General features: G+C 42.4%; 1 protein-coding gene across 2 annotated transcripts in view; it reads left to right on the top strand.

Annotated features, from left to right (window-relative positions):
• Positions 1–26,297, top strand: part of LOC146503262 (leucine-rich repeat and fibronectin type III domain-containing protein 1-like protein) — a 359,063-nt gene extending 332,766 nt beyond the window's left edge. For both annotated transcript variants that reach the window (XM_085130612.1, XM_085130613.1), the window contains one exon: positions 43–26,297. In XM_085130612.1, the coding sequence (XP_084986738.1) occupies positions 43–164 (122 nt within the window). In that variant the 3' untranslated portion in view covers positions 165–26,297. The remainder of the gene's footprint in view (positions 1–42) is intronic.

The following is a 26,297-nucleotide window of genomic DNA, read 5'->3' as shown; positions in this document are numbered from 1 at the left end:
CGCGTTTAGTCGTTCGATAATCTGACTCCATCTTTTTTCCAGGTGGAGGCATTAATAGAAACTCCCAACCGTCATCGTCGACAGATGGGATGGGAGGAGCTTCTCTTCGAGGGACGACTGTAGTGGACTTAAATCCCGCCCACGACGATGACATTTCCCAATAACACACGAGAAACAGTCCAACCCACAGCCAACCAATCTCTAAGCCCAAACCGATACTCCACCTCCCTCCCCCTCTTTTTTAATTTGTTGCTGGTGCCTGGAGCCAAGCTCCACTTTAAGCCGAGGAGCAGCTCCTGTCATTGGTGAGTATTTGAATTAGTCACATACAAAAGAGCATTAAAGTCAACCTGTGAAAGTTCATTTCTGCTCATTTAACATCTGACATTCAGTCTAAACATACATTTGATTTCTCACACGCTGCTCATATCCAGATAATAATAACATGACTTGGTTCTGTTGAACTGAATCAGGCAAATAGAACCAAATTACTTGTTGTTACTCCAGCCAATAATAACTCCCATTGAGGCAGTTTCTGAATTGTATTTGTGAGTTTACATCGCACTTACCTCAGATTGTGTGCTTTTTTTCCTTTTAACTGTAATTAAATTGTAACTTATTAGGCTTCGGTCTCCTCTGTTCTTCCTCTGTCCTCTGTCAGAGACTCAGCTCAGAAGGTTTTACAAATCCAGCAGCTCATTTCACCATCACAGTCTGAACCAGTTAGACTGAAACTCATCTTTAGACTGTTGCTTAACCTTAATCGTGCTAGTGTTATCTGAGGATCCTGAGAATCATCAGTGCTAACATTAACTTCACTGGCACTCGGCCTTTCAGCATCTGTTTCAGCATGTTTTTTCCAGCTCTTTTCCTTCTTGATTAGCCAATTTAAGGTCATAGGCGGGTGGAGCCAATCATAGCTTCCATAGGGTAAGAGGTGAGGTGCACCCCAGACAGGTCAGAGTGCAGACAACCATTCACAGCCAGTCTAGACTAACCAATCACCCAACAACCCAATACTGAACAAACAGGAAGCGCAGCAGGAACACAGAGGCCCTTTCTCAATTCTCAAGTACGCGACTACGTACTCGCGTTCTCGGTGAGTACGTACTCGCCGAGAACGTGAGTACGGACTCGCGATTTGTACAATTGGAACACCAGCGTACTTGATGATGTCACAGGTCCGGAGTTTTTACTGCCGTCCCCTCTTAATTTAACTGTGAGTAATATGTTATGAAGCTTAACTTTAATCACAGCCAAACCGGTTTACTCAGGAACAAATAAAACACTGAAATAAACCAAACATTAACATTTAGAAGTGATCTAAGTGACTTATATATCATGTTTAACCTCAGTAGTGAAATCTCTATTAATAAAAATAGTGTACATGTACATACGTGTACATACCTTAATAAAAACAAGCAGGTGAGATGTTAGAACGCTTTAATTTTTATTTTAGTGGACACTCAATACAATAGACAGCTACTGAGGTTTGTTTAACCTGAGTAGCGAAAAGACCGCGGGGGGGTTGAAAACGACGTGCCGGGAGTCCGCTGTTCTCGCCGGCTGTAATAATCCTCGACCTCGCTGTCTGCTATGGAGCTGGCGGGTCACAGACATCTCCGAAAACGTCGGAGCTCTTTGGAAATATATGACATCTTGATAAATCGAGCAGATATTCGAAGTTTACACAGCTACATTATCGCTTGAAAAGAACTTAAAAGTTTATTTTGTGACCCAGAAAGAGTAATATTTAAAGGTTTTTAGCCCCACTCGTCCGCCATTGCCGCGTTTGAGTTTTGGACGAAATGCATTCTGGGATATTTAGATGTACCAAGTCCACACAAGTCACCACCGATGCATGCTCGATAAAACGGGCGGAGCGAGAACACATCCGGGACTTTTTCGCGTTCTCGGCTTGATGCGTACTTCGAATTGGAACAGTACTTGGTCTCCGACTGATGACGTATCACGAGTACACGAGAACGCAAGTACGCACAAGTACGCATATTGAGAAAGGCCCACAGACTCTGCCAGCTGGTGATTCAAACCCAGGACCTTGTTTCAGTGAGGTCACAGTGCTAACCACCGTACCTTGTTACATATTTGGCTGTGTGGTCACAACTGGTCCAGTTCACCTGCCTTTGTTAGGCGCTCTGCTGCAAAGTATTTCTCTGGTTTTTGCTGCCCCGGTAAGAAAAGAATTCAGTTAAATATGGTGCTGCCAGGGAGATGAGGGAAGAAGGAGTTTCATTTCAAGTTTGTTTGAAATTGAAATGTATGGCAGGCGGGTGCTGGGAGAGAAAGTGATGGAGAGGACAGGCTGTAAGTTGCTTTAATAAACCTTGCGGACAAGGTTCATTTAGCTTGCATGACTGAACACTGAGCTCTTCCAATAAAAAATGCACTTTAATGAGCAGTCACTCATATGGATGAAATACGCACAAGAGCGCCGGCTCAGTGGGATGCTGCAGTCGGACGATGGTGCTGCAGACCTGCACAAAGTTTCAGCACCTCAACTAACTTCATATGATATCAGCGTTGTGACATTTTTTTTATATTTTCTTCAGCGTTATCACAATAACACTGTGAACTGATAACATGCACCTGCTGCTATCAGTCTGCTTATTAGAGCGTGAGCATCTCACTGATGCATTGCTACACCGGCTCATTCATAAGGCTCAAAGTAAAAAGACGTGACCGGGTGATGCACATCACTAGATTAGTCCATTTAAAATGTCTTTTATTTCTTTTTTAATTCTTTTTTGTGATTCTTTTCTGTCTTTGGGAGAAACATTTGCAAAATCTTGTCAGAGCCATAGCTGAACTGTTTTTAGTTTTGAATGTGCAAAAAACTGAAGATGAGCAGAAATTTTGCTCAGACACAAGCTACAGAGTTTTTAATACTTAAACATTTTACGTGCTTTAAGCCCCGAGTAAATAATTGGGGATTATTTTTCTCCAGAATGAGCTAATCTCTTCAATTCAGAGTTAATTAGTCTCCTCAGGAAGGAGAATGTGATCTCATACGACAGGAGAGGAGGTAGCTGAGGTAGCGCAGGAGAGCGCAGCTGCTGGTGCCTGAAGTATTTTTACGTTTTTATGTCATTATTTTTAATGACCTCCTGCGTGTTCTTAGATGAGCGACAGGTTGTTCTCACAGCTGAGTGACATGACTCATGCAATCACTTCAGCTTCGCTTCTCAGAACATGTTGCTCTAAATTAACATTCAGAAACTGTTGTGACCCATACAATCACACTGTACCTTATTTTACCTGCACAGGTACAGCCACTTGTGACTAAGTCAATAATTTCTAAGGTTGACTGTCGACAGTGGGCGAGTGTTTGCACCCTGAAGCTCATAGAGGCCAGCTGTGTACCTCTGCTGGCAATTATGTACATTAATGCAACAGTAACCTTTAGCGCTTCTGATCTGACCACCTAGAGCTTCACCTACAGTCGGCTCAGCAAACAGTTCACTAAACATTCATGCCTCTGGCTGTGGGAGGGAACTAAAGCAGTCAGGGGGGGAAGCCACCGAGCACAGGGACAACAAATCCTCCACAAAGGCTTCTCTGTGTGAGGCAGCAGTGCTAAACTCTGCACCATCATGCTGCCTACTTATTCAGCAGACTTAGAATGCTCAAATGTGTATTAAGCTAATTTTTTAACATAAGTTCTTAGCAGTTATTGCTTTTATTAGTTCATTTAGGAAGACTTTAAACAAAAGGTACCTTAAAATACATTCTCACTCACTACTAACATCCTTCATTATTTTGCGGTGATCCTGTAACCTCAGCTGATTTCTTCCTTTTGAGAAGCATTCTGACTGAAGCTATTTTTGTCGTTTATTTGACAGTGAAAAGAAACTATTTGAAGCTTTATTACTCGCTGTCTCTGCTCCTCGGACTAACACATTGTCTCTTTCACTTCCTGTTGCCTGTCCCTCCCAATGCAGACAGTTTTGTCTCCTCCTCCGCGTCCCTCCTCTCGCTGCTCCATCGTTATTTGTCTGATTTTAATGAGTTGCTTTGTTTTGATGCTTCCGATCTCTTCTCTGCTCCTTTCATTTCTGAGATCAAGGTCGCTCTGTTTGCGCGCTATCCTTCACTATAGCTCTTCTCTGCTACCAATTTCACTCCCAAATTGAGACGTATGCCCTATCTCGACGTATCCTTCAAAGCTCTCAGGGATTCTCTCCTCTTCACACAATTTATTAGCTTTTTCTTTTCTGTTCATCTCTGTATGAATTGAAAGATTGATCGTGTGGAGTTCAAGGGATGGAGCGTGACACTAACACTCAGGTGTGGGCATCTTCATTCGCTGTTAAACCAAAAAAAGCAGAAGAAGTCATCGGTGCCACTGTGGTCGGAGACCTTTATATTTCTGTCTCTCTCTGATAATATTTCATAACGAAAATTACAGGAAAAAAATGAGATGAGCTCTTTAACGTGTTGTCTCGTTTCCAATCTCGGGTTTCTTTGCCGCCATTGCCATCCATCCATCCATCTTCATCCGCTTTATGCGAGGCCGGGTCGCGGGGGCAGCAGCCTAACCAGAGAGGCCCAGACCTCCCTCTCCACAGCCACCTCCTCCAGCTTATCCGGGGGAACACCAAGGCGTTCCCAGGCCAGCCGAGAGATATAATCTCTCCAGCGTGTCCTGGGTCTGCCCCGGGGCCTCCTCCCGGTGGGACATGCCTGGAACACCTCACCCAGGAGGCGCCCAGGAGGCATCCTTGTCAGATGCCCGAACCACCTCAGCTGGCTCCTTTCGATGTGGAGCAGCAGCGGCTCTACTCTGAGCCCCTCCCGATGGCCGAACTTCTCACCCTATCTCTAAGGGAGAGGCCAGCCACCCTTCGGAGGAAGCTCATTTCCGCGCTTGTATCCGCGATCTCGTTCTTTCGGTCACTACCCACAGCTCGTGGCCATAGGTGAGGGTAGGGACGTAGATCGAACGGTAAATTGAGAGCTTCGCTTTTACACTCAGCTCCCTCTTCACCACGACGGACCGGTGCAGCGTCTGCATTACTGCAGCTGCAGCCCCAAGCCGTCTGTCGATCTCCGGATCCCTTCTCCCATCACTCGCGAACAAGACCCTGAGATACTTGAACTCCTCCACTTGGGGCAGGAACTCATCCTTTAATATTAAATGCAACGTAGCATGCAGTGAGTTCATGTGGGTTGGTTTTACTTCCTGTAGACCATTAAAGATGATTTCCTTTAGTGTTGATTGTAATGGTCTGCTTGTTAAGCGATTGCATATCGACCGTGTTTCTGGTCCCAAGTCCATTCTTGGAGGTTGGAGTTCTGCAGTATTTTCAAAGCACTGGCTGTATTTTAATGCTTCAGACATGGGTCAAGTGTAGGCTTCCTTGTGATTTCCTGAGTGAGTGTGGGAAAGTAGAATGGGAGACAGAGCCTTCAGTTATGTCCCTCTCCCTATTTGTGCTCAGGAGACACACACTTCTGCTTTTAAGATTTGGCTGCAAACTTGTTAGAAGTCTTCTTGTTCAGTAGAAAGAGCAGCAACTGTTGTAACTGTGGAACGTGCAGTGTTTTAAATGTCAGGTAGTCTACGTTTCAGGTCATTGATACGAGTTTCCTCATCAGTAGTTCTCTTTCCTTTACGCTGCTTACATGGCTACACTTCAGTGGTGGTTAAATTGAGCAGATTCAGTATTACATCAGGATGAAACCAAACAGAATGAGCATATATGGATAAAAGGAAACGCAGCGTAATATCCCAAATTATAAGCAAACTCCTCATCTTCGTCTGTGTTTAAACCTGAGCAGTCAGAAGCTTTAATGGTTTCAATTTGCCTTCTGAAATTCATTTACGGCTGACTCACTCCAACAGACATACTATAATCAGACTGTAGATTGGCAGCGTTAGTGCTACAGACCCATAATGCAACACTGCAGGGCTGAAGGGGCTTTCACACAGCATGTAACAATGGTGCTCCTGCCCTCTGAAACTCATTTGTTCCCATGCATTATGTGGTTCAAACATGGTTCGTCACTGTGGAGCGTAAGCACACAGCTCAGGAAGTCCGTCACAGCCAATAGAAATGAGGCATGCATCCTGCAGGGAAGCACAAAGGAAGAAAAGCTGATGGTAAGTGTGGATAGAGTCAGTCGTAGGATACAAGTTTGCATTTGTAATGACTGCACAGTTTTGCATCCGGGTAGACGTGTCAGGTCGCTGTGTGTAAACACACTTTAGATTTGTTGTGTGTTCTTTCCAGCAGCTGCAGATCAATGCAAAGCTTCTTAGGTATGCTAATTATGAGAAGAGTTTTTCTGAGTATTTCAACTCTGCGCCCGCTGAAGATTTTAAAATCAGTGAACATGGTGGCGAGCTCAGAACTCGCTGCATCCTTTGTGAAAACCCCATCAGCCTTTACACCTTTGCCCCTCTGATCAAAGACAAACAGATGCTTTTGGCTGAGATTTTATACGATCATTGTCCAGGAATCCTTGTGCTTATTTTCCCGCCTCCCCTCTTTTCTCTCTCACGTCTTCTAACCTCTATTTTTACACTTATGAGTTGTTCTTTCCTCCCTCTTTTATCTGGCAATCATGACCTTTATTTGGGAACGCTTTGTCATCTCTCCCCCCTCTCCCTCTGAATATCCTCTCCTTTTGCTCCGTCCTCCCTTCCTGTTCTCCCTGTTATCTTTTCTCTCTTCATTCATCATATCCTCCCTGTAATAATATACCTCTCATCTAAAAACTCACATTCTGCACACGCACTTGTCCGTACACACAACGAAACGCTCATTTCTTTCCTAATGGAAGCAATCTCAGCGTTCCCCACTGACCCTTTGGCCATTTGTTGTAGGTCCAATATGTACCACATGCATTCACACAACAGAAACCACACAGAGGTAATCTCAACACAGCTGCTTCCTCTCCAAACCAAACGAACTGCTGGTCAGCCTGAGTCACTGCTCCCTGAAGAGCCATCAGTATCTTACCTGTTAAACATGCACGTGGCCAAACAAAGCTTTACAAACACACAGCAAATCTTTACATGAAAAGGTTTAGTCCAGATGTTGCACGTGATTCCCTTTCACTCATACAAACATCTGGATGGATTGGCTTAACCTCCTAAGACCCGAACTCTTCCACAACATGAATTTTAATTTCTCTTTGATATTTGGGCATATTGGGGCCTGATGAATGTAAAAACAAAGAATTACCAGATTTTTTTTTTTACCTTATTTTTGTTTTTAAGAAAAATCAGAGCCACAAATGAGGATATTCATTTAAAATCTTGATAGAACAGTAGCAGTATAATGTCCCCGTAAGTGGATATCAGACCCATGTCGAGCAAAATTGAGTATTTTGGTCTAAATAACCCAAAATGTGATGTCCACATATATGGACGGCAGGTCCTAGGAGGTTAAATTTTGGGACTAACATCTGTCTGCCTGTCTACGAATGATATTAACTGTGTGACTCACTTTTTGTGTAAAACAATCCTCAGATTAGGAACCAGTTATGTCCATTTCTATTGTCCAGCAAAAGATTATTGTTAATGGGATGATTACGATAACAAAATCTACTGTTGGCTGTTGTAAGTGCCACCATTCACTTTCAGTTTGGCAGAGTTTTACAGGAGATGCCCTTCCTGACACAAACCTGAAGGGGATTTGTGTCCGGTGCGTCCGGCGTGACACAAACCAATAACTTTCCGCTGACTGCTACACTATGGAAGCTGAATGTGATCACAAAACTGGAAACGTATAATCTCATCCACACTACGGTGCACGAGATCAGTTTATGGTACTATGAACATTTCATGCTTTGATCAAACAATATCAGGACCATCTGTTTGTCAATACCTCGCAGATCCTGTGCCTCCTAAACAATCTTTAGAATAACAGTTAACCTGCTCTCACTGTGGCTGCTCATATTAGCATGCTAACTAATAATTAGGTTGCAAACGATCACTGAAATATATTTCTGACAGATAAAATCGGATCATGTTTTTCCCCTATAGCTCAAGTGTAGAAAGCTTAATCAAACCTCCCCACTTCTTTCTCATCCAGAAAAGAAAAGTCTGTTTCTGTTATACTGATCCTGATACAGGACACATGCAAAGGTGGACCTGCAGGCAGCCAGGTTACTTCTTACAGCGAGCCGTGGGGTTGGGCTTTTATGAACGTGTCTGCACAGAGATCATTACACAATAAAAATGCCTTTTCAAGATGGTTGTGGTTTTCTGTGTTTATACTGTGGTGTGTGAGGCATTGTTTGGGTCTTCTGGGTTCTTAAGGGCTGTTCAGGGCTTTTCTGTGCATACCAGTCTATGATAGAGGATCTATCAGACTGGTATCGAGGGAGTTTGGAGGTTGTTTTCTACGAGCTTTTCCTGAGCAGGATTTGTAGCGTGATGTTGGGCGCTGGTTGCTTTGAGGAGGCTAGTGCTTAGTCAAGGTTTGGGTAAGTGATATCTGTCGAAATAAATCCACCTGAATCCCAGAACTGAAGATTACCTGGATATCATACTGAGATCATAAATACTACGGACTTCTCTGGTGGGTTTTAATGTTGTGGCTGCTCAGGTGTACTTTGAGGTAAGATGCTATGTAAAACTGAGTGTGTAGCAGGGATAGAGAACCCGATTATACAAGCACCAGGATGGCTATATGCAGTGCCATCATTGGAGCATCGCTGCATGTAGCCAACAAGTAGCGACGAGGGGAGTAGATAAATGCTAAGACAAAAATGTCCTTTCAGCAAAGTTGACCTTTCAGAGAAATGAAGCTTGCACTGCACAAAAGTGGACATACACCAAGCTCTAGAACTGCCCACGCTGAACAGAAATGCACACAGTAATTCAGGCCTGCTGCCTCTCCAATGCAATCCCACCATCCCAGCACATGATTACCTCAAATAGACAGAGAGAGGCAGGCAGACGCCGGCAGATATCATCGCAGGGTGTTCTGTAAAGCCACGAGGCACCAGGGCATCATTCAGTGTGCTTTTATTATCCGAGCCTGGCACTTAAGCAGCACGATGGCACAGTGACTAAACTTCAGCCGCAGTGGAGCCTTCGCTGAGGCCAGCAGAGTCTTAGTGACACCTAGTGGTCACGCCGCACAGTGATTTCGATCCGTCTGCTTTTATTTTTACCCTCATGTATCTAGGGAAAACAGAAGGATGCTGTCATTCACATTCATGCATTCACACTCGCGCACACGCTTCCCAGCACAAACAGCTCCTGCTGCTGAGGGCTGCTGCAGGGGAAGACAACGATTTCAGAGTGAATCCACTAAGACGGTCACGATTCTGTGTCGTTTATAAGTAGGTGCTCATCGTGGGGAGTTCACAGGAACTGGATAAGCACCTCCATCCACCAAAAGCAGTAAGCAAATACCAGTTTACAGCATAAATAAAGCTCCTTAGACTAGTATACAATAGAAATGGTAAATGGCCTGCACTTGTATAGCACTTTACTTAGTCTCTAAGGACTCCAAAGCGCTTTACACTACATTCAGTCATTCACCCATTCACACACACATTCACACAATAGAAATTACTCCAATTCTGCACACCTTATTGTGTTTCTCATTCATGATTCTGTAATTGCTATAAGCACCAAGTCTACAAGGTAAACAGCTGCCAGACAGAGCTGCCATGTTCAGGTCTCTCCACTGACGCTCTGTGAGATATAAGCCTGGGGCCACCCGAGGATGAGCGGAGACTTTCTCCAAAGCTGTGCCAGTGTTTTCTTTTCTGCTGTGTGATAAACTCAGATAAGTGTAGATATCCTTTATTGACCCAGGCCAGATGTAAACCCATGCCTTCTTCAAGGACCCAATGAGAGGAGAATTAACTTTGAGTAAACCCTGCCTGCTCCACATGCAAGGGCCCTATTTTAAACCCAGGACCATTTTGCTAACCACTTAGCTACTGTGCTGTACAGAGATTAAGTATCAAACTCTGTTTTCTTCAGTCTGTATTTTGCAAAATGATTCTTCCCTCCGACTCATGTACCTCTTGTAGATAAGCATCTGTGAAGCATGATACTACCACCTCCATGTTTCACTTATGGTGCTAGGTGAGTTTCTGTTATTGGTTAGAAGATGTTGTTGGAGATCTGCCCACAGAGTTTTTCTTTTCGGCTTGTTTTTGGAAAGGTAAAACTTTGTCATGACTTTTACTCAGAGCAACCTTGGTCCAGTTAGAGAAAGCTCATCCCTTCAGTGACCAATTCACTGACTAACTATTCAATTCAATTCAATTTTATTTACACAGCGCCAAATCACAACAACAGTCGCCTCAAGGCGCTTTATATTGCACAGTAGATCGTACAATAATACATACAGAGAAAAACCCAACAATCATATGACCCCCTATGAGCAGCACTTTGGCGACAGTGGGAAGGAAAAACTCCCTTTTAACAGGAAGAAACCTCCAGCAGAACCAGGCTCAGGGAGGGGCGGGGCCATCTGCTGTGATTGGTTGGGGTGAGAGAAGGAAGACAGGATAAAAGACATGCTGTGGAAGAGAGACAGAGGTTAATAACAGATATGATTCAATGCAGAGAGGTCTGTTAATACATAGTGAGTGAGAAAGGTGACTGGAAAGGAAAAACTCAATGCATCATGGGAATCCCCCAGCCCTAACTATATGCTTTAGCAAAAAGGAAAGTTTGAAGCCTAATCTTAAAAGTAGAGATAGTGTCTGTCTCCTGAATCCATGAGACAGGCCTGAAAACTGAAGGCTCTGCCTCCCATTCTACTGTTAAATACTCTAGTGGCCTGTTATGCTTGGTGATGGCATGCCAACTCTTGGTGAAGTCCTGGTGATTCCAGACATCATCTGTTTCTTATGGCTCTATTATATTCGAGCTTGGTTTTGTCTTGATAATATGTACATTGCAGGACATTAGGAAGCTGTGAATGACAGGGAGGTGGCAAATGTAAGTGACAAAGAAGTTATGAAGAGAATTGCTGGCACGGTCGGGTTCTATTTGGAAATGGTTTGTGAGTATGAAATTTATGTGAATTTATCACCAGAGCACGATACTAATGACATGTATGGACATCAGACGTTGGTATTTAAAATAATTATCAATACAATTTAATTCAGGTAGATTTATATATTACCAAATTACAACAACATTTACCTCGATGTGTGCAATACTTCAAGACAAAGACCCTTAAAGTATAAAGTATGAAACATCAAGTGAAGAAACACGTCAGTGGCATTAGTCACAGATCAGCTAGATGTGCTATACCTGCGCTATACCTGAGCTATACCTGCGCTATACCTGCGCTATACCTGCGCTATACCTGCGCTATACCTGAGCTATACCTGCGCTATACCTGCGCTATACCTGCGCTATACCTGAGCTATACCTGCGCTATACCTGCGCTATACCTGCGCTATACCTGAGCTATACCTGCGCTATACCTGAGCTATACCTGCGCTATAACTGCGCTATACCTGCGCTATACCTGCGCTATACCTGCGCTATACCTGTGCTATACACCAAGGTACTATTTGAAGGAATGACCGCAGCATGTAATCTGTCATTCTACAGCAAAGCCGCACATGAAATGAGGTAGTTTAGAAAGCGGTCATTCTTTAAATGTAATGTTCTTTAAAATGATAGCTATATTAGCTTCCTTAAAACCGTAGAATAATAATAATAATGACAATTATGTATTTACCATAACTGTTAAAAGATAAGTTATTTCCCTTTTTGTTCCATTGCTTTTATACAGAGCTGCTTAAACTGAATAATTGTGCGAGAGCCCGTTAAGAGAAAGCAGTGAAGTCCCAACTGAGGCTCTGCTGTTTCTTGATATCTATTTTTACAGGGAGGCCTTTGAAATATAATTTGCAGCATAACATTGCCAATGGCTGCATAAACCCTTTGACAAAAAAATAAAACAAACGTTATTTGTTAATCTCCATCTGAAAAGACCTGCGTAAATGTGGCAAGGAAGTAGAAAGCGACGCTGTCAACAGTGGGCTTATATATCGTGAAGGAGAGAGCAGCCCAAAGATAGATAGAGAGAGACAGAAGGGAGGATTATGGTCTTAGTATATTTAGTCCGTGAGACAGATGAGGAGGCAAAAAAGAGAAATGAAGCAAAACGACCAACCAAACAGAGAGAAGTGGAGATGAGTCACTGAGCCCCGAGACAGGAGAAGATGGAGAGAAAGTAAGAGCTCGTGATGTGGGAGAGGTGGTGGTGGTGGTGGTGGGGGGCGAACTTGTGTGAGCAAGAATGACTTTATTGATTACTCGATCTGGGAAACTAGTATGATCACGGTCATCATTTTTCTGTTGGTTGTGAGTTATGGATGCAGGGATTGATGGATTTGTAGAAGCGATAATGATGCTTTCAATTGAGAGTCGATCTTTCCACTCTCCCATGAATGTTTTGTCGGGATGTCAAAATGCAAGTAGGATGGTGGATGGGTCATTTAATCACTGAAGGCCTTCCAAATATTTTTGGTCAGTAAACACCTCATTTGAATGTTACAAATCCAAGAAGTTTAAGAAAACGTTTTGTGTTAAATGTAATTCATAATAATCAAAAAACAAGTAACCCTCGTGTTAATTTCACAACTGAGGGACAGACTGCAGTGGGCTTATAAGGAGCAAGTCTCACAGTCTGTGGGTTTATGATGCAACCACACCTGCCTCCTCATCCACCCTGCTGGTGGTTATACTGAGGTAGGAATCATGCTGAACAATACAAACTGCCCCACTCATTGACCGATCGAAGGTGTTGCAGCTAATTAAGATTATCCATCCTCCCAGCTTCTTCCACTTACCCGGGGCCGGGTCGCATTGGCAGCAGCCTAAACTGAGAAGCCCAGACCTCCCTCTCCCCGGCCCCTCCCCCAAGGTGAGAGATATAATCTATCCAGTGTGTCCGGGGTCTGCCCGGGTGCCTCCTCCCGGTGGGACTTGCCTGAACCACCTCAGCTGGCTCCTTTCGATGTGGAGGAGCAGCGGTTCTACTCTGAGCCCCTCCCGGATGACTCGCCCTATCTCTAAGGGAGAGGCCAGCCACCCTTTTGGATGAAGCTCATTTCCGCCGCTTGTACCAGCCATCTCGTTCTTTCAGTCACGACTCACGGGTCGTGACCATAGGTGAGGGTTGGGACGCACATCGACCGGTAAATTGAGAGCTTCGCTTTTACACTCAGCTCTCTTCACCACGACGGACCGCGTCTGCATCACTGCGGCCGCAGCACCAATCCGTCTGTCGATCTCCCTTCTCCCATCACTCGTGAACAAGACCCTGAGATACTTAAACTCCTCCATGGAGGCAGGAACTCGTCCCTGACCGGAGCGGGCCATTCCCACCGTTCGCACTCGGCTGCAAAACCCCATAAAACCATAAAACCCCAATATCTCTTATTTGTTTTTTTCTGCTGATCAGCTAAACCGGCTTAAACTGGATAATATTGAAAATTGTGAGCTTCACAGGTGCCTGTAGGTGGATTGGGTTTCTTTTAGACGTGACCTGACAGTTGCTTCCCCGCGTGTCTTTCTCGATGGGTTGATATCTGAACTCTGATCCCATCTTGTTGTTACTTTTTGTTGGTTGTGTGTTTTTCAGATTTACTTACATTCAGCTTCACAGCGCTGGAGGGAGAAGAGGTGAGAGAGGTGAGAGATCAAGCGCACACACAAAGACACTCGCGTATGCACACAGGTTGGAGGGTAACCGCTCATCGTACCACCAGAGATGCTCTGTCAGAACATCTTGAGGGGAGAGAGGGCTGGAAACATGTTAAGCATGCTTTAATAGAGAGAGGGGGAAAATGGAGTTAACTGAGGAAGAGATGAAGGGAGAGTGTAGCAGTCAGCAGCCATTAGCAGGCCTGGAGTCTGTCTGCCTCTAAGTGCTCTGTAAATATCGCCTTGCCTTAGTAAACAACATTATTGTCCTTTATTGGGCCATTATGTAATGGCCTGATCCCCCACAGTATGCAGATTGGTGTCACTCCATTATGTAAGACTTCTATTTCATTATGTAAGCATTCTCCACCTCCCCTCCTCCTCGTCTTCTTCCTCTCTTTGCTTTCTGCTCGTCCATCCTATTAACAGTTTCTGACAAGAGGCCACGTTTTTTAATTTATGTCATCACATATGACTTCATCCTCAATCAGTGTGCACTGATCTTCATATTCAGTGTTTCATAATTCTTTATATTCTTCATATTTTTCATATTGTTCCATTAACTGAGCGATGCCACCAAAATATTTAACCCCAGTGTCTTTGCACAAAAGACTGCAGCGCGCTTCAAGGTTTATAATTTATCAGATGCTGCATTTCACTTGCAACTATACAAAGGTTTTTCACTTTTAATCTATCAATTCATGAATTTAACCATTAAAGTTGTAGCGTGATGCTTTTTGGAGGCAGAATTTATCATATTTCTGACACCATGCTGGAGTGCGACATTATCAGCCAAGACTGGCTAGATAAGCTAGTAAACTGTAAGTTATTGAAGAAAGGGTTAAACTTAAAGCAACAACATCTTGGATTGTCCGTATCAAACATCAGGTAAGTTATATTACCTGAAAATTTAAAAAGCAAAAAGATTTACCCTTTTAGACACTTCACTCTCAGACTGCTGGCTCACTGGTGGTTCCTGAAGTATTCACGTGTTCAAGTATGATTCGAGGCAGAGCCTTCAGCTGTCAGGCCCTAGTTTGGAGTCAGGAGAGAAACACTCGCTACAACCAGCAAGTTCAATTCAATTTTATTTATACAGTGCAAATACAATAACAGTCACCTCAAGGCGCTTTATATTGTAAGATAGACGCTACAGTAATACATACAGACAAAAAACCAACAATCATATGACCCCCTCTGAGCAAGCACTTTGGTGACAGTGGGAAGGAAAAACTCCCTTTTAACAGGAAGAAACCTCCAGCAGAATTAGGCTCAGGGAGGGGCGGGGCCACGACGGGTTGGGGGGAGAAAAGGAAAACAGGATAAAAGACATGCAAGTAATTAAGTAAGCAGATTGGTGCCCTGCTTCCTGTTAAAACTGAGTTTTTCTTCCCCACTGTCGCCAGACGTTTGCTCACAGGGAGTCGTTTGATTGCTGCGGTTCTCTGTATTATTGTAGGGTCTTCTCTTACGATATAAAGCACATCAAGGTGATTTGGTGATATATAATAACACTGAATTGAATTGAATACAGTTGTTTTGAGGACTGAAACTACCGTTAAACACAACCACTTTTTTGCAGCCTGGTAGCCAGCCTCAAGTGGCCAGCAGAGGAACTGCAGTTCCTGACACAGAGCAGAACAATTAAATTTCCCTTGATTGGAAGTATTTGTCAGTGTAGCAAAATAAAGCTTTGTTTATTTTACCAGACTAAAGAGGGGCCGGGATGCCCTGTATTTGCATTTCAAATATAAGCAGAAAAGAGTTTGTGGGTGAGAAGGGGATCGTTTCCAAAGCAAAGTATATGCAGGGAAGCTTTTCTAAAAACCTGAAATCTCAGAAGCTGGCCAAGCAGTCACTGAGTCATCAGTACTGAAAAACAAAAAAACCCCGCAGCACACACCGTGGGTTGTTTTTTGGTGTTTTGTACGAGGTAGGAGAGGATATATGCATGTTTTTTCTTTTCCCCATAAGTTGGGAAGCCTCAAGTGTGTTGGATCAATAACAAAGAACAAGCATATATTCAAGAAAGCTGCAGTGTATAAATAAAATAAAGACTTCCACTCCAAGAGGCCAGCTCGTGAAAATCAAGTTCACTTAAACCACAAAAAGACAAACAAGAAGCAAAACACAAAACAAGTGTTCATAAGAAGACGTAAATACAGAAATATAACACTGTGCAATTGTTAATTATTCAGTCTGTTTCTACATTTTACTGAGCTCTATGTTTGTAAGAGAGTAAATCGCAACTATACACACAACGTGCTGTCGTCCAAGGGTTTCAATAGCACTCTTCTGTCAGATGCTGCTGTCTATTAAAGGTACGCACGAGGTTTTCTTCTCGCATCTGTGAGCTGACATGTTGGCAGCAGCAATATTAGGGATGCATAGTGGTGAAGTTTGTCATATAGGAGGCTTTGGTTTGTGTCCTGATCGGGAGCTTTGTGTTGTGCGCCTTCTTTTCACTCATTGGTTTAAAAACCACCAACAACAACCTCACAGTTTGCATTAAAATCACAGTGACCCTGCAGATAAAAAATGAGTCTTTTTTATTAAAAAACGACACAAGTGATCTTTTACAGGTGTCCATAAGTAACGGCTTAGTGAAGATAGTTGTGTTTCTAAACCCGACACGTATGGAGACCTTGTGCCGTAAATCTGGGAGACTCTTAAGATTAAAGACTCTGGTCAACACAGCCAACAGCACAGCCAACAGTGGTTACTCAGACTATTTACACACAGACACACATACAAAGTATATAGATGTACAGATGTACTATTGATGTATTATTTAAAACAATAAATATTAAATATAACAACATTTAAGTGGGAGAATGAGTCACTGACTCGGGGTAAAAACAAAGGCAGTAATATGTCTGTGAAGGTTCTCAGTCATCCAGGTCATCGTAGTCAAAGGAGCTTGGAAAGAAAAGCGTCTGGACTTCTTTAAGTTACTTGAAGACGTTTCACCTCTCATCCGAGAGGCTTCTTCAGTTCTAAGGTCAAATGGTGGGGAGTCCCAGATTTAAGCCATTTATGTCCACTGTGAATGACCATCTTTGAACAGAGGCGGTGGTTTTGAGATCCTTCCCAGACGCCTTAACGCCCACTCACATCCTGACCTCAGGAAACCATATGATAGGGTGGGGCCAGGTTTCACAATGAGCTGACCCGAAACCTGATTGTGACCTGCACAAGTCTTCACACCTTGGCTCATGTGATTAGGTAGAGGATCATTAGGGGGTCCTTTTGTCCCTCTGGGGGGAAACTCCCACTAGGTTTAAATCTGGGACTCTCCACCATTTGACCTTAGAACTGAAGAAGCTTCTCGGATGAAGGTGAAACGTCTTCAAGTAACTTAAAGAAGTCCAGACGCTTTTCTTTTAAAGCTCCTTAGACAGGCAGTAATAATTAAGCAGAAAACTTGTGACAGATTAGTTAAAACACCTTTTAGTTTGGTGATGTAAATGAAAATATAACTTCGTGAGTAATAAGACTGATAAATAATCACCTCTTACTTTAAGATAATTCCCTTTATTCACTCATCAGAGATGTTAATGTGGATTTATCGCTTTATTTTTTAATTTACTCAGAAAGTTTCAGTCAAAAAACTGAAATCAAACCTAAAGCTTCTTTATGTAGATCACTGACTGTGAACCACTCTCCATCTCTTATCTGTTTCAGGTGCCTCGTGGGTTGTATGTTAACATCCTTCTTGTGAGCCCTGACGGTTTGATACACACTATCCTCTGATACCACGTCATACCAGACCCACACAGGATGTGACCTTTGGAGCCAGAGAATTCAAAGCCCAACCTGCTGATATGCAAAAGACCCCACGCCGCTGGGACGGACATGTTGGATGCAGGTCTGGAACTGGTTCTCGAAACTTTGGATCAGAGGAACGAGATAAAACCCTCACAGAAGCTCTTTTTCTTCTTTCGAGGATGTAAACAATCGTCTGACGGGTGTTTGTGTGATCGCTTCGTTTCTGAGAATGTGCAGAACAGATGTATGTGGACAACATTTCCCCTGGATGTTCTCGTGGTCAGTGGTTGGTGGCACCGCTCTTCTCTTTCCCCAGCATATAGTCATATGCCAAAGGATTACAACAGTATTATGACAGCACTATTACAACACTGGGAGGACTCCCAGACTTCCGGAAACACACCTCTTGAAACTCCATGTTGGGCCTTGGATTGAAAATATGAGCACATTGTCAGCGTCTTGTCTCGAAGCATCTATGATAATAACAAACAGTCAAGAAACGAAACCGTGAACTCTCCTGGCACTTTACTCATATGTTTTCATCTCATCCCTCTGCCTTCTCTTGCTCTATTTCTCTTAATCACTCTGTCTCTGCCCTTTTCTCTCTGATGAACAGCTGACTTGTATATCCTCCAGTATTACCAATCTAACTCTTCTGGCTGTGGATGACTTAGAAAATGTTGACATAATCGGTATGTTTGCGTCCATTGTGGATCGGTTCTCTCTGTGTTGGAATATTACAAAAAAAAATAAAATCGGTGTCCTGAGGACGGAGCACCAGCGGGAAGTGATTCAGCGTCTGCGGCAGCACGCGTGCGTCTCTACACGTGACGGCGAAAACGCTCTAACGCTGCAGTTCGCTGGTGAACTTGACCGAAACTGTTCCTACCACTAAACGCCGGCACTCGGTGATGGTTAAATATACCAAGTGGTTTTAAAAAAAATGGCCGGCAGAACTCGCGCCGTCCCTTCCTGTCCCCTCCCCCCCTCCCCTCCTCCCTCCCCCTCGACGCCCCTCTTTGCCGTTGACAGTGTCTGTGTTTGTATGCGACATACACCTTACAGTCTTCGATGGTTTGATACCCATGATTTACTTTGAATATAACGAAACTAATGACCACAATAAGGAGAAAAAAACACAACGACATGCGATTTTATGCTTTCATAGATACAATTATGTGGATTTATAATGAAATAAAAGGTATTTTTCTTGGAAAAAAAAAGGAATTTGTTGTTATTCAAATTTCAAAAGAAGACTTCTCTCTAGACAGACGCACTCTGTTTATGTTTGTTATCCGGCAGTTGAGAGGGATTTCTTCCTGCTTTGCTATAAGCAATAATATCGCACATCCGTGCAGAAGAAACAAAGTCATTTTCAATATTTTAAGAAAGATCAATTGTGATGTGTTCCTGTAATCACAGCTCTACAGCTCCAAACACTAAGTCTGTGTTATCAATGATAATGTTTTTTCTCTGTTTGTGTACTTTAGCTTCAGAGGTGCAATATAACAACCTGAATTCAACATTTATTGTAAGAATAGGTTATTGTGTTGGGCCAAAACAGAGACGTAATGATCAGGCAGAACACTTACAGAACTGAAATAACTGCTGCTTGGTCAGAACCTTAAATACATTTAGTGGAATGGCTGCTTAAGATTCTGGTGATTTTGCAGCTGGTTCCAGGTGAAGGCAGCGTCAAATTTAAGCAGCACATTCTAAATTCAGAGTCTCCTGCTTCATTTTAACCCTGTGAAGTCAAAGTGATCACACGTAAACCCAAACCCAACCCTAAAAATGTAAACCTGTTGTCATCTTTGTTAGAATGAGTATGCACCTTCAAATTCATCTCTGAAGGTTTGATGTGATAGAAACGATCTGGAGTCAAGAATGACGTCTGAACCAAGGTTATTATCGTTAACGAAAACTAACGAAAACTAACGAAGTAACAAAAACTAGAAGTGAAAAAACATTTTCGTTAACGGAAATAAAAATAAAACAAAAAAAGAAAAATTAACTAAAACTATAATGAGGTTTCACAAAACTAACTAAAATTTACTGAATTTATAGCAAAAATGTGTTTAGTTTTCATTGATGTGTGCGTGTCATACAATAGTCAAGGGTGAAAATGAAGTTTAGTTTCCAGATTTTTTTCTTGCTGTGTCTCATTATGCCAGCAGGTGGCAGCACGTTAGTCGAGTCGTCTGTGTTGCTGCTCCGTCCACGCGCAGAATCATGTCAGGAAAAGTCGGGAGAAAGCGCCAGAGTCCAATTTGGGATTACTTTGAATATGACTGTGTTTTGGATAAAGCAAGTGTCTTGTAGTGGAAACAGACAAATTATGAGGGACATTTCTAAAGGGAAAAAAATCCCACAAACCTTAAAGTGCACTTGAAAAGCTCACACAAGAAGGCTAACCTAGCTTACCTTGAGAAGGTAAGGGAGCACACTCAACCCTCATCCCCAGAAAACAGAAGCTAACCCCAGGCAAGGCAGCGTGATGCATCCCGAGACAACAGGACGGGGATATCTACACAACTGTGTGAGTCAATTACCTTCAAAAACTTTATCAATTCACTTGAACCAAAATTACGAACACCCGGTGCTGCAAGAGTTAATAGTCTCATTGGGGCCAAGATATACATTTTATAGTTGCCTGGTATCAATGGTTGTTCATCTGCCTTTATTTATTTATTTAAAGAACCCATAGGTGGGAATGTGAGTTGTCTGTCTCTGCGTGTTAGCCCTGCGACAGACAGGCGACCTGTCCAGGGTGCAGTATGGTAGCTGGAATAGCAACATACCCAAGGATGAGCAGAATGACTCATATGATGAAACTGGGATTTTGTTACACTTAATTATTGCAAACACAACTAAAACTATAACTGAAACTAATCAAAACTAAACTGAAACTAAGGATTTTCAAAAAAATAAAAACTAAACTAAACTAGCAAACAGTTGGTAAAAACTAATTAAAACTGATATAAAATTGAAAATCTGAAGTCAAAACTAAATAAAAATAAAAACTAATGAAAATTGCAAAACTATTAAAACCCTGGTCTGAATGCAAAGACATCGTCTCGTCACGTTTACGTGCAAAAACACTGAAAACACAATAATGTGACGGTAAAGAGCAAAACTGCTCAGTCTGGAATCAACAATCTACTGCTGTGTACAAGATTTAACAGCACTACAAGAACAAAGCAACATGCTGGCCTTTATAAATATCCAAACATAAAGAAGACTCCAAAATCTCTAGTGACGCTAACACTGTGAACACTGACTCCAACCCAGCAACCAGAACTTTGCATTCACTAAAGCACAGATGAACAGATGTAGGATTGTACACATCAATGCAGTGAGAAGTGTAGTAAGTGGTTTTCTACTGTGTATAAAAGGCAAAGTGATGCATTAAATGGTAAGTGGTAAATGGCGTGTATTTGTATAGCGCTTTACTTTAAAAAAGCAGTAGTTTTAATATATTACTACTCCAAAGAAGCAGAAAAGTGATCATGGTGATCATCCAGTTTTTAGAATCAGTGTCTTCTTGTCCATCATGTATAATGCTGGTTTGTCAGCAGTGCTTTGATGCATTTGCAGCTGTATTATTAGTTGCACAGGGCAACGTTCCCATTTTAGAGAACGGGTCTGGAAGGGTGGCGGTGGTATTCACTTGGAGGTTTGTTGGCCAGGAAACTGTAAAGCTGCTCCTATGAGACGTTTTTGTTTTTGCTTTTTTTTCTATTTTACTTTCACTCATTGGTTAAATGCAGGGATTAAACTAGTTGTCTATGTTTAGGCGTCTAGAAATGACTTTGGTTTTTAGGTCACAAATGATATCATGTGACCATTCAGATAAATAATCCGGCATGTTGAAAAGTGATGAATGGCCACTAACCCACCCACCTCACTAACCTCCGAGAGCTCCTCCATAAATGACCCGCACCAGCAGCTGTGATGAAAAAGCAGATTAAACGATTATTTTTCACCCTAAATTCTCGCTTCGATTTTACAACCAGAGAAGTGTTAACGACGTCTGCCAGAGCTGCAGATCATCTTCATAACAAAACGTTTCCAAAACACGAGGCTGACAAGAATAAGAAAGGTTCTCTTCTACTGTCAGACAAGCAGTTTTGATGTTTCACAAAGGATTTTTCATATTTCGCTCGGTCCCTGCAGGGTAATAATAGACCTTTTGTTACCGGGAAACAACGTTAGCTATCAATAAGGCTTTAAATAATTTAGATGGCACTTATACCTGCCAGCAGTAAGGTTCTAGTGAAGTGCTGACTACACTCAGATCAACAGAGCAGACGGTCCAATGACAGCACGGCTTCTCGGTACACAACACATGCTATAAATGTCACTAAAAGTGAGAAAGACGGAGCCTGAAGCAGAGGGATTAGCTTAATGTCGTGACAGTAATTGGATGGATCGCTGAGACATTTGATGCTGACATTCATGTATCCAAGAGAACGATTTATAATAAACGATTCTGTGACCTTTTCTCTTGCAGGTTAACAGTTTGCTCTATATTTTGATTTATGACCAAATACCTGGAAAAGGAAGGACACGATCATCAGTTCAGTGCTAATTAGACAATTATAACTCCAACAAATTAAACTAAGAGGCGAAGATTATGCAAATTGAATTAAAAGTAGCATTGTGCTGAATTATAACAAAACTCAAAATGCCCTGTAAGATTCAGAAACATATCAGATTTGATTTGGCATAACTCCCTTTAAGGTTGTCTTCTCACGGACATCTGGACAGCTTTCAGCCCCGCTGCTGAGTGCCCCGTCCTTCGCAGCACTTGTGTCGCCGTGATGATCTCCTTTGCTTTCATTTTGAGGAAGACAAAAGTCAAAAGGAGTTTGATCTAAGGAGCCGTAAAGGGGAAAATTGTGTTGGCATGGGAAAAAAATGTGCCAGCACACATTGACATCCTGCGTAGTTCCAGTCGTTTCGTAAAAATCTTTTTACAATACAATACAATTTTATTTATATAGCACATTTAAAAGCCGAAGGCACACCAAAGTGCTTCACAGTAATATGGAGAGTCAACATAAGTCAATAGCAGGGTACAAATCGGGCACAAGCACAGACAGGATAGAGGCACTAACAGACCAGGAGAGTTAGATAAATACAAAATTTGGGTATTAACTAGTCGGGAAAGCCAAGTCAAATAGATATGCTTTTAATCTTGATTTAAAGGACTGGATAGAGTCCAAGGCTCGAACAGAAGCTGGGAGGCTTCCAAAGGTCGGTGCAGCTGAAGCAAAGGGTCACCTCTGGTCTTCAGTCTAAACTCAGGTTGGGCCAGGAGTAACTGACCTGATGATCTTAATGCACGACAAGGAGTGTACAAATTGAGGAGGTCAGTGAGGTAGCTGGGTGCAATGTTATTCAGGATTTTAAAAGTGAGGAGCAAGATTTTAAACTCAATGCGATATTTGATTGGTAACCAGTGTAGATCAACAAGAGCCGGAGTAATAGGGTCAAATTTTCTAGTGCCGGTAAGAAGGCGAGCCGCAGCTTTCTGAACGAGTTTCAGCCTTCGAAGAGAGAAGGCTTGGAGACCACAGTAGAGAGAATTACAGTAATGTAACCTGGAGGTCACAAAAGCATGTTTTTCCAGGTCCCTGTGTGGATTTCTTAGCTTTAGAAATCTGGCGCAGTTGAAAAAACAGATTTAACTACAGATGATACTTGCTTATTGAGCTTAAAGGAGCTATCCAAATAGACACCCAGGTTATGCATAGAATCAGAGAGAGAGTTAGCTCGGGGCCCCAGCAGGGCAACAAGCTGGTCTCGAGGAATATGGCTGTCGAACATCATAACTTCAGTTTTTTTCTCATTTAAAACGAGAGAGTTTTCTGACAGCCAATCTTTAACCTCTCTCAGGCAATCGTACAGGGAGTTCAGTGATGCTGACAAATCATCAGTCAGCTGACAATAGATTTACCAAGAATTTTCCCAGAAATAGGAATAAAAAATAAATGAAAATAAAACTGGAAGAGGCGGGAGATGCGATGTAAAACTCAAACAACTGCTGGTCCCTCCCTGCCTGTAAGAGTCACGGTGAGGTGTCAACAGTGGACTCCACAGACGAGCACAGCAGCAACAGGGATCAGACACAAGCCGCTGATGTTGACGGAGCTTTCAGTGTGTTTCAACTAAACAGTCATTATGTTTGGATTGTTCATTCATTACAGTGTAATGGAAATGTTTCTTTATTAAAGAAAACACAATTTAAAAAGTGATTGTTTAAGTTAAAAACCAGTTAATAGCCCAGTTGTACCAGATGCTTTGTGCTCTTCAAATCATTACCAGTGACGTCTGTCCAGAAGATTGACCCAGTGTGATGAGGAAGTTAGGGGTTTGAAACCGCAGAGCCCACAGTGTAAAAGATCTGTGTGAGGAAGAGGAGCGTCCAGGCTCAAATTTAAAGGCAGCAGCCATGTTGGATGTCCAGAGGTGCACAGGAATATGCAACCCGATGTCACGGCAAAGTGTGAAATAGACATACATAATATATTTAAAGGCAAGGAAGGTATGAAGTACATTGTAGGCTCTTTATCATCAGAAACAATTAAGCTAGGTGGCTAATACGTAAAAATCGATAAAAAATACTACAAAATGTGTAAAATAAATATCAAAAAGGGTCCAGTTCAGTGAATTAAATGAGTGGATGTGAAACCTTGCAGCCTGCAGACGCCGGACTCTGCATAGATGTCTGTTAAAGCAGTCACACCTTTAACTTTAAGCCTTAATGCATCCAAATACAGCGGATCTAACCATACAGGCCAAACACTTCCATCAATGTATTTGTATCAGACTGCAAACATATTTATTTCTGCTGTAAAGTTGGCTGTTTTAACATGTGAGTCTATAATTACTGACTCACACTGGAAGCCAGCCTCAAGTGGACATTTGTGGGCCTGAAGAACTGCATTAGCTTCCTGTTTCAGGCCCAGAGGTTACCATCTGTTTGGCCACATAGAGAAGTATCTCCAGGATTTTATTTTAGCTCTACTGTTGTTTTTTACCAGATGTACCCTTGTACTGACTTTACTGCCTTTCTGATAAACCTCCTGCGCACACTCCACCACAAAACAGCAAAGAACTGGGAAAAGGGCTCCTGCTTTCTAACACTTGCATCATAAAAAATGTAGAAGTCCAGTGTCTACAACATGTTTGTCTTCCCTGAAGTGGCAAAGAAACAACATTGTGGAATTAAAGAGAACTGGTATCAACACTTCAGCTTAGGCCCTTTTTTGACAAGTGTTTGTCTGGGGGAGTAAGTCTGAAGAGTTTGTTTTTCCAGCTGTTCCAGTCTCTTATCATGTCAACAACCAAGTGCACTTTTCTGCAAAGTCTTCCAACAGTAACTGAGAAGAGGCTGAAGGCAAAACAGTAAATGTAGTGAATCTAGTTTCCACCAGTGTTCACAGCTCTGTGCTGCCATGGAAAACACAGCGATAAGAGGAACAAGTCAACACAAGCCCAGTTTGTTGTTGAGGGTTAAGGGGGTGGACTTCAACACGAAAGACAGAAAGATAAATACTGAGTACTGAATACTTCAGTGAGCGTGTAGGCTGTGCTGGAAAAACAAGAGTAATCTACGAAGGCTCTCGCTCCAAAATGTGCTTCTAACGTCTACGACAGCTAAAGAGTCCAAGTCTCCATCAGATGGGCTTTAGGGGACCCTCACAATAACTGAGCACTTTTTCCACAATATTGGTTTTCCAAAACACAATATTAGATTTTCACCGAAATAAACAACAAAATTCTGAAAATTCACGTAAAAAATGTTTATTTCAAACAAAAATCTCTGAAGAGAAAAATGTTACATGAACATCACCGTGGACCCCATATTCAAACATTTCAGTTGATTCGTTTTGAATGTATTTCTTTTGAGGCTTTAAAGCGCCTGGATAGTGTGATGGGAACACTACTTGTGGAGATCTAATATTTAGTCTGGGACCTGCCACAGAGAAGGCTCTATCACCACAAGATTTGAGAGTAGTCCGTGGGATGGACGGCATTGATTTTGAGCTGGACCTCGTGGTTTTTCCTGGAGCATAAACAGAGAGGAGCTCAGACAAAGGGCTCGGGCGTTAAGTGACTTAAAAACAAAAAGTAAAAGTTTAAATTGGATCCTGTAGGAGACAGGAAGCCAGTGTAAAGAAGCTAAAACCTTTTAGTATCAGTATCAGTATCAGTACAGTACAGTAGCTTATGCTGCGACCTTAACCTGCTCTGGAACTAATTAGGTTCCAGGTTAGAGATCAAAAGCTATGAAATCAGTTGCTACTGATAAATCAGTCCCTCCGAAAATAGCATCACAGCTCCTGAAGATCCCGCTGACCTCTGTGCACAGATAATAAGAGATCTAAACAGTGTTGCCAACTCCTCAGTAAGGAAAATCGCTATTGGTTGTCCTAAAAGTCGCTAGAAGTCGCTAAATGACGTCATCACCTAATTTGCATAATTGGTCATGCTAATGTAATTGTAACCTACGTTGTTGGAGAGAGAAATAACATCGTGGAAGAGACATAAAGTGAGTAAAAAACGTCCTAAATGCATTTAGAATTTATTTAGAACTACAAATTAAATTTATTTTAGCAATTATTGTTTTTTAATGTCACAATTCCAACCCTGCTCCTTTACCCGGGCTTGGACCGGCAAAAGTGACCCGAAATAGGCACTCTGGTGGAGTTACTTTGTGTGTGTGTTTATAAGTAGTTTTAAACCTTGTGATCCACAAAACAGCATAAGAGTAAAAGAAGAACTGACTGCGTTACAGCACCCGCTGCTTGTTGAGAGTAAAAGCGATATGCGCTTTCACGTCTTTTTTTAGCAA

Source organism: Neolamprologus multifasciatus, chromosome 14 (assembly GCF_963576455.1).
Source record: "Neolamprologus multifasciatus chromosome 14, fNeoMul1.2, whole genome shotgun sequence".
In the NCBI taxonomy this organism is placed as follows: Eukaryota; Metazoa; Chordata; class Actinopteri; order Cichliformes; family Cichlidae; genus Neolamprologus; species Neolamprologus multifasciatus.
The sequence above is the reverse complement of the archived record's forward strand: the minus strand, read 5'-3'. Positions and strand labels throughout refer to the sequence as shown.